Here is a 9,329-nt window from a genome sequence, read left to right as displayed (position 1 = left end):
TAGATCTCGCGACCCCTTTCCTAACGGCCCGCGACCCCGCTGGGGGTCGCGACCCCAGTTTGGGAACCGCTGCACTAGGGTGTTTGGCAGGGAGTAACCAATTTTCAGCACGCAAGAGAATATTCACATTCACACCACCCTGTCATAAAAATATTACACATTATAACAAAAATACGTGATCATTTATGCAGGGGCAAAACTTGTCAACGGTTAGTAATAACTTCAGAGAGTTCATGCTAGGTTTGAACCGTGGAAAAAGATAAACGTGCATTAAGTAGCCCTAGCGAGTGATGCCATTAACTTAATTAATAGGCCACCGTTGCTACCCTTAATAGCTGGAGGAAAGATTATTGCATAACGTTTGCCGAATTAAGAAAAATGTTCTGCAATAATTTCGTGTAAGAGAATTAAAGTTTTTTGGCAATACTCCACTACTACCGTGATATCACGACCTGTTTCAATACATTTTGTTTTATCTTCAGGAGATGGATTCATACTTGCGTATTATTCAGATATGAAGTGAAACACTTTGCTCTATCCACATAAAAATTTATTAAACTACAGTCGACATGTTTCGCTCAGTTTAAAATGTTTCAACCCTTAGTCAGTTTAAAATTTCCCAACTTTCCTTTCCACCCCACCTTCCACCCCCAATTTATCAAATGTTTGCGAGTGTGCATTTTTGTATACATATATTGGTGTGGTTAATTTCTTGGGTTAGTCTTGTTAATGCTGCAGTGCAGCGAAACATGTCGACTGTAGTTTAATAAATTTTTAAGTGGAAAGTGCAAAGTGTTTTACTTCATATCTCATAATGGATCTCCACAAAGTATCTCCCTCATCCATCCAATTCATGCGTATTATTCCATATTCCAAACACTTGATATGGAAATTATATTGATAGGTGAGGGTAGAGCTTACCTGGACAAGGCCACGGGCGCGTGAATTTTCATTTGTGGCGCCCGAATGCATCACCTAGGAATAATCATCTTGAACTCGGAACCCCTCGATCGGTAGCCAAGTGATCTACCCACTTTTCTACTACGCTCCCCTCATAAATTAGGTTTTGGTTTTCCTCAGAGGGCATTGCAAGGATTTTTCCTCCAATTCCATCTCGTTTCGCGCCATTTCAGACTTCAGATCTGGCTCCCGCCTTTGCGCTGCGCGGAGGACATGTGGCCGTCGTTATGTGCGGTGGGGGTGGAGAGGTCAGGGGTAGTTTTCCCCCTCCCTCTCGCCTCCCTCATTTGATGAATTGACCGAGACATTCGCTTCCGCCGTTTCCCTCCACCGAACACACCCCCTCCCCACCCCACCCCCTCTTCCCTTGTTCTTATGGGACGTGTAATGGGGGTCGACTCCCCCCCCCCCACCACTCACTCACTGCCTTCCGATGGCGGACAGCCGTGTTTCGCGGCTACAAGGAGCATTCCCTGGAAATAGGGTACTTTCCTTCATCAAATGAAAAACGAAAGGCATTTATTGCCATTCGTTACCCACCATTAGTATATTCATTATATACAAATTATTTGGTTTTAGAAATACCGGTTTAGAGGAATGGCAAGTGTCAATTTTAACCTCATTTGAAAAAGACCAGATTGGCGCCCATGCGATTCAACTCCACGTGACGTCACAGGGACCTAGTTTCTATACGAGCAGGTAGGAGTTTTACATCGTCTGAGATTGCCAATGCATGCACAGAGCTCAGGGAAACATGTATTAATAATCACCTATTAAAAATGTCTATGGTCGGAAATTTTCCTTCGTTTGATAGGGCATTAATAATCCTTATTTAAGCCAAGCGCTACCAGCTAGCAGGGTACCCTGCTACCTGCTAGCATCCTGAGTCGTATCAGCGCTCCAAGCCTCGCCCCAAGGTCACCTCACTTGCGGCAGCAGGAACCAGAATGACGTCAAACGGACTTTTCCCAGTATTCCTACCTAGTCGTCGCGTTTTCGCGGGCATGAAAATTTTCACTTTTCATTGAAACGCGAAAAATAGATATCGTCATTTAAAAATCTAAAATCGTGAAGTACGTACTCCAGGAGTAATTATCTTTCGATTTAGGTAATAAAAAAATCATAGGAAACCACCCTATTCTAGGAAGCCGAGTAGTGCACCCCGCAAAAAATAAATATCAAGCAGTAAATATATAGACCCCCATTGCTCAGAAAATCACCAAAGATAGCCAAAAATCCATTAATTGTTACTGCTTTAGTCCTTTAGCCTGAATCACACTTGATCATTTTTTTCCATCCCTCAGAGAGATATCTCCAGCTATATGTTTTCAGGGGCGATGAGAGTGATCGCTCGGTCCGTCATTTTCTGAATCACACGGTAATACCAACAGTCTCTCTTCCCGCTCCCCTTAGGTACATCACAAAATTGTGTACTGTAAGTATCACGAAGATGGGACGTGACCTCCTTTTTCCACCTCTCGCCACCCACCGCCCACGGGCCGCTGCATTGGCGGTTTGCGTCTCGTCTTATCACCCTTCCTGTCACGTACCCCACTCCCCATCGCCTTATGCGTGAGAACCGTGCAGCGTCAGCAGAAGGCAGCCTCTTGGGTGGCCGCGAGTGAAAAGATAGAGGAGATATCACGCGGAGAGGCGTGCTATGAGAACGGCCATCGGAGTTGCGTCCACGAAGAGCGGAGAGTGTGTTTGGCGGCTGTAGAGTGCGGATGTGCCCAATAAACCTGCTTGAGTAATGGAGTTTTTCCTTTAAACTAATCCTGCCTTTCCCTGATGCTATCGATATACTGAACCTTACATCTGGTGTCCGAAGTGGGGATCGATATGTATCAAGGGGCAGTACACGAGACGACCTAAGGCGAGATGGCGAGTCGGGTTAGTTTTGGCGGGCAAGAGGTGGACCTCCAACGGGTGATCGACGACTTTTCAGACAAACTTGAGCAGCTGGGTGCTGAGAACGAGCGTTTGAGAGCCGTCGTCGCCAGGGGAGAAGGGCAGGAGGTCGCTTCACCCGCGAGTGCAAAATTCACCCTCCTAAATTCCATAGAACCCTTCCATGGTCGCCCCGGCGATGACGTCGATGCCTACCTCGAGCGAGTCCAGCAGGTGGCGTCCCTGAGCGGATGGAGCGATGGGGAAACGCTCGCCGCCGCGCGGCTACGTCTGGGTGGGGAAGCCGCGGTGTACGAGCGCACGAGACTAGAATGTAAGACGGCGGCCACTTACTCGGCATGGAAGAACATCATTCTCGACCGCTATCACTCGAAAAAGACCGCTCGTTTCTACCGAGAGCTCCTAGCAGTCATTCACATGGAGCCGAAGGAGGACATCGAAGTGTTCGCGGATCGAGTCAGGCGGATCAACGCGCGGACGGCGGAAATCGGCGGAACTCCGGAGCGGATGGAGGCAATGAGATACGAGGCTGATCAGCGAGCCTTGGATGCCTTCTTGAGAGGCCTTTCGGGCGAATTGGGCAGGCTATGCCGACTCGCTATGCCCGAGAGTTTCGACGCCGCCGTCGCGACGGCAGTGAGAATCCGGGAGGCTGAGAGGACGCCGCGTAATCCATCGCCCAGTCGTCGAGCGTTCCAGGTGACGGCTCGTGAGTGCTACAATTGCGGGCGCACTGGCCATTTCGCCCGTGAGTGTCGCAGCCAACGCCGTGGGAAGTGCTACAGCTGCGGCGTGGAGGGCCATTTTGCTCGTGAGTGCAGGAAGGGGTCATCGAGCCGGGCGGCCAATTTAAACGGCAAAGGGGTCGACCGTCCCGCCGGCGCCGACCCCTGGTAAAGGAAGTGCTGATTCCAGCCGTCCAGGTGAGTGCGGGAGTGAAGGACTTAGTCGTGCGAGCGGTGGTTGAAGGGAAAATGTGCTCGTTTCTGTTAGACACTGGGGCCCAAGTGTCATTATTAGTGCGGGGATCGTGTAGAGGGAGCGGGATGAAGCCGTCACAATATCGCATCCGAGGCGTCGCGGGGCGGGTGCTGAAAAGTTATGGTGAGAAGCCGGTGTCTTTAGAAATAGGCGGTTATGTTTATCCAATCAATGTGCAAGTAGTTGAAACATTGGGCGGTTTTGAAGGGATTTTGGGGTTAGATTTTCTATGTAAATACGGATGTGTAATCAACCTTCCAGAAAGGGCAATGAAACTAGACGGGCGTGTAATTCCGCTGCACGGGGCTGATGGGGTAGAGAATGATCGTTCGGAAAAGACATTTAGTGCGTTCCGGATCACTACGGACAAGGACCATGCGGTAATTCTTTCAGATGAGGAGTACATACCGCCGCGGTCGGAAAAAAGGTTTCTAGTGACTGTACCACGCGCGGCGGTAGGGGGCGCAGAAATGGTTGTGATAGAACCCAGATTGATCGAAGTGGAAGGGTGCGCCGTTGCCCGGACCCTGAGTAGGGTGGATGAGGAAAACCGGGTAATAGTAATGATGTCTAATTGGAGTGACGAGGGAATTAGAATACGTCGAGGTACGACGATTGCCGCGGCAAACGGTGTGGAAATTAGTGAAGTTCCGGAAAGAGCAATTAGACGCGCGGAGAAGGACAAGTCGGGGTGGGATCTCACGGAAAAACTTGCACACCTATCAGAGTCGGAAAGGAAACCTCTTCAGGAACTAATAGAAAGTTTTCGGGGACTATTTAGTGAAAAGGAATCCATCCCTGTTACTAATCTCGTCGAACATCATATTCCTACTGGTGACGCTCGTCCAATATACCGACGTCCGTATCGGATTCCTTTTCACCAGAAGCCCTTGGTTGAACAATTCGTCCAAGAGCAGTTAAAAACTGGGGTAATATCCCCTAGTTCCAGTCCTTGGGCGAGCCCAATTGTTATTGTTCCAAAAAAGTCTACCGATGGAAAGCCGGCGTACCGTTTTTGTGTAGACTTTAGGGCACTTAATGCTGTCACAATTCCTGACGTGTACCCGCTACCTAACATAGTAGAAACTTTGGATTATTTAGGGGGGTGTCGCTATTTCACTACTTTGGATATGACGAGTGGTTATCACCAGATACCCATGGCTAAAGACTCGCAGGAGAAAACCGCGTTTATTGTCGATAGTGGCCTGTATGAGTATAAACGCATGCCCTTCGGCCTTAGGAACGCGCCGGGAAGTTTTCAGCGGATGATGGACGGCGTACTTAGAGGCCTTAAGCCGGAACGTTGTCTCGTCTATTTAGACGATATTATCGTATTCAGTGACACGGTGGATGATCATGTTGTCCGGTTACGCTCTGTTTTCCAGCGGCTAAGTGACGCTGGGTTGTCGTTAAAAATAGAGAAATGCAATTTTGCGGAAAGCAGCGTGAAGTATTTGGGTCATGTGATAAGTGGTGAAGGGGTGCGACCGGAATCAGAAAAAATTCAAGCGGTGCGAGATTTTCCAACACCTACGAACGTCCGAGAGCTGCAGTCATTTCTCGGCCTGGCTAACTACTATCGGCGATTTGTAAAGGGATTCGCGTCGATTGCAAAGCCGCTCACAAATCTTTTTAAAAAGGGGAGGGCATTCGAGTGGGACGCTGAATGCGAGGCTGCTTTGAGTCAATTGAAATACTCTCTAACTTCCACCCCTGTGCTGGCATATCCTGATTTTCGGAAACCGTTCACGTTGTCTACCGATGCTAGTAATCACGCCCTCGGCGCCGTGTTATCACAAGAGATTGGTGGAGAAGAACATCCCGTCGCCTTTGCATCTCGTAGGCTTAATCAAGCGGAGCAAAATTATTCTGCCACTGAACGAGAATTACTCGCCGTCGTTTGGGCCGTAGGGTATTTCAGGTGTTACTTATATGGGCGAAAATTTAACATTATCACTGATCATGCGGCTCTTAAATGGTTATTTAGTCTGAAGGATCCTAATAGCCGGTTGATTCGTTGGACATTAAAATTGTCGGAATACGATTACGAGGTGTGTCATAAGCCGGGGAAATTGCATGGGAATGCCGATGGGTTGAGCCGCAAGGTAAGAAAAGTCGCTGCAGAGGAGGAACTGAATCTAAAGGAGGCGCAAGAAGCAGACGCAGAGTGCATCGGATGGATCGGGAAGAATAAGTTTGAATTTGCGGATGGCTTGCTGTGTCGAATTGAGGAAGGGGTGCACAAAGTAGTTGTTCCTGCTGGTTTGAGGAGGCAAATACTAACGCAGTGTCATGACCATAGGCTCGCTGGGCACATGGGTGTAAATTCCACGAAGTATCGCGTGGGCGGTCGGTATTGGTGGCCGGGATGGAAGAAAGACTGTACTGATTACGTCAGGGGGTGCGTGTCATGTCTACGTAGGTCGCCATATGGGAAGACAAAGGCGCCATTGCAGCCGCTGCCGGAGGCGGACCGACCATTCCAATTCATTGCACTAGACATCGTGGGGCCGCTCCCAAAAACGGAACGCGGAAATCGTTACGTATTATCCATCATAGATCATTTTTCACGGTATTTGGTGATGGCGCCCTTGGGGGATCAAACCGCGGAATCTGTGTCCGTTACTCTGGTGCGCGATTGGATACTTAAGTTCGGTGTCCCGGAAAAAGTACTTTCCGATCAGGGTAGTAATTTTACCTCGGAACTCTTCCAGAATGTGTGTCGGTTGTTGGGCATAGAGAAGTTACAAACCTCCCCATTCCACCCCCAATGTAACGGCAGGGTCGAGAGAGTACACCGTACAATAGCTCAGATCATCTCCCACTATGTTAATTGCAAAAACAATGACTGGGATTTATGGGTAGGTTATGCAGTCTGTGCATACAATTCAAGCTGGCATAGAAGCGTACGTCGTTCCCCTCATGAAGTGATATTCGGGGAAAGGCTAAAGACCCCCTTTGAGTGCGTGAAAAACGCCCCTGTTTCCGTGGACGATTTTGTGTCCCAGCTACAAAATAGACTGCAAGTGATTTGGAAAGATTGTAAACGGAATAATCGCAGAGCCCATGAGGAACAAGCTAAAGGATTAAAAAACACTAAAAGGGGGAGAAATTATGTCGCGGGTGAGTATGTGTACTTGACGGACCCAGTTCTTAAACCGGGCAAAGTGCGAAAGTTTCACAGCCCCTGGAAAGGACCGTATAGGGTGATAGAAGTACTTTCCCCCTCCAATTTAAAATTGCAGCTTCAGCATAGGACTGTGATCGTACATGAGGATCGAGTGAAACCCCACCCTAGTCATCTTTCGATTCCTCCCCCACCCCACGGAGAAAGACGGCGTGGCAGACCGAGAAAGGCCGTATCTGATAGTGAATGGGAGGAATGCATTGGCGAAATTCCGTTTGCGTGTGCTGATCGAGCGTGCAAAAAACAAAAGCGAGAAGCTGACTGTATTTTCCGCCCTGAGGTGTTTAGAAGGGGGAGGGGAAGACCAAGGAAAAATTTACCTTATATGACTAATTCCACATGTCCTCCTCAAGAATCGCCGAATACGCGAATTGAAGCCCCCCCTTCCCAAAGTGAGCCCTCCCCCACCCCTAGTGTTGGTGAAATCCCTCAAGTTTCCCCCCCTGAGTCCACTGTCTCTCGAGAGGAAGCATCAAGCCCAGACTTGAATACGGAGTGTAACGAAGAATCGAGTGTTAACTCGGCGGCCGGCGAAGAAGAGTGTCAACAAACAGTGCGGCATCATCTGGGCGGTGAGCGTGAGATAGGCTGCATTCCTGCGAAGGTCGACACGCCGGCACTTCCGCGGAGACCCCCATATCATCTCCGCCCTCGACCGCGACGGCAGGACGTCTCGCCGCCAGCTGGAGAAGACGTCATTGACGAGAAGACGCCCTTACCCTCCCCTGCCCCCCCCGACGAGGTCCCAGTGGGTGTGAGTGGTCCCCGTGTCTACGACTTACGGCCGAGACGAGAAAAGTAATTCAAAGGCCAGTGATTGTAGCGTGAAATGTTCAGAGTGTGTGACTGATTTAAAATAAAACTGTTTGCCCTTCCCAACCCCCTTGCCCCGAAGAGCTTTTTCGTGGCTGTCAGAGATCCTGAGAAAAGTGAAGAAATTTTTATTGTGTATCGCGTAGAGTAAATGAAAGTGAGGAGAAGTGAAGTGAGAAAGAGAAAGGCGCGTGAAATATTTGAATGATTTGTTTTCTTCCCAATTCTTTCTTTCACGGTGGCGTTTGAAGTGTACTTTCATAGTTTGGTTTGTGCTGTTATTGTTGAAGTACTGAATTTGTTGATTTGTGTAATGGTAGAAGTGTAATTATTATTCCACGATGGTTTTGATCACGTTTATTTTTTATTGTCTCTCAGAATTTATTTTTGTGTAAACATTATTCCTTGAATGCTATGTTTTTTCTTTTATTTTGGGGACATGATTTACCATTACTGAGTGTTAATTTTTTTTTCTTTTGTATCGTGTGGGTAATCCCAATTGCTTGGATGTTTTTGGTTCTTTGGTATATATTGTCACTTATTAAGCATTTTTTCAGTTTCCGGCCATCCCCATTTAATCGGGGGATTAAATGTTGTTTGGAGGGAGGGTGATGTAAGTATCACGAAGATGGGACGTGACCTCCTTTTTCCACCTCTCGCCACCCACCGCCCACGGGCCGCTGCATTGGCGGTTTGCGTCTCGTCTTATCACCCTTCCTGTCACGTACCCCACTCCCCATCGCCTTATGCGTGAGAACCGTGCAGCGTCAGCAGAAGGCAGCCTCTTGGGTGGCCGCGAGTGAAAAGATAGAGGAGATATCACGCGGAGAGGCGTGCTATGAGAACGGCCATCGGAGTTGCGTCCACGAAGAGCGGAGAGTGTGTTTGGCGGCTGTAGAGTGCGGATGTGCCCAATAAACCTGCTTGAGTAATGGAGTTTTTCCTTTAAACTAATCCTGCCTTTCCCTGATGCTATCGATATACTGAACCTTACAGTACGATAATTTTATTGCGATTTTTTATATAACAATTCGATTGTCGCTTGAATTCATCAAGCGGGTTTTGGAAGGGGGGTGGAAATATATATCACGTGTGCTCTAGTATTGGGTCCATAAGTTGCTAAAAAAGCGAAAAAAAAGCACTCGCAATGTTGTTTAAATGGGCGGAATATACGGACAACGCCCATATTCGCCATCAAATATACTTAATGTCGTCTTAGTAACCACGATAATATAAACGTTAGGAGAACGTTTTGAATTGAGGATTTACGAAATGGAGAGAAATATAAAATAAATGACGGATGAGCTTGTGGAATATATCCGATTTTTCGTATTTTGACCCTTACCCTAGAATTGTAGCTCCTCCCTATCTGATTATGAGTTCTAATGCAACAATCTTTAAAAAATTAAAACAGCATTTTTTAAAAATAAATGTACCGAGACCAATTAATTACCAATACCCAGCCGCTCAAGTTAAT

At 47.9% G+C, this 9,329-nt stretch overlaps 1 protein-coding gene across 1 annotated transcript; it reads left to right on the top strand.

Moving 5' to 3' along the window:
• The first annotated feature begins 2,697 nt into the window (after positions 1–2,697).
• LOC124161518 lies at positions 2,698–8,738 on the top strand. Its single transcript, XM_046537870.1, has 2 exons — positions 2,698–3,794; positions 8,410–8,738. Exon 1 carries the CDS (start codon positions 2,842–2,844, stop codon positions 3,766–3,768), a length of 927 nt encoding a protein of 308 aa, XP_046393826.1. The 5' UTR covers positions 2,698–2,841; the 3' UTR covers positions 3,769–3,794; positions 8,410–8,738.
• The last annotated feature ends 591 nt before the right edge of the window (positions 8,739–9,329 follow it).

This window comes from Ischnura elegans, chromosome 6, assembly GCF_921293095.1.
Source record: "Ischnura elegans chromosome 6, ioIscEleg1.1, whole genome shotgun sequence".
NCBI classification, from domain to species: Eukaryota; Metazoa; Arthropoda; class Insecta; order Odonata; family Coenagrionidae; genus Ischnura; species Ischnura elegans.
Note: the sequence above shows the minus strand (reverse complement) of the source record. Positions and strands in the feature narration are given on the sequence as shown.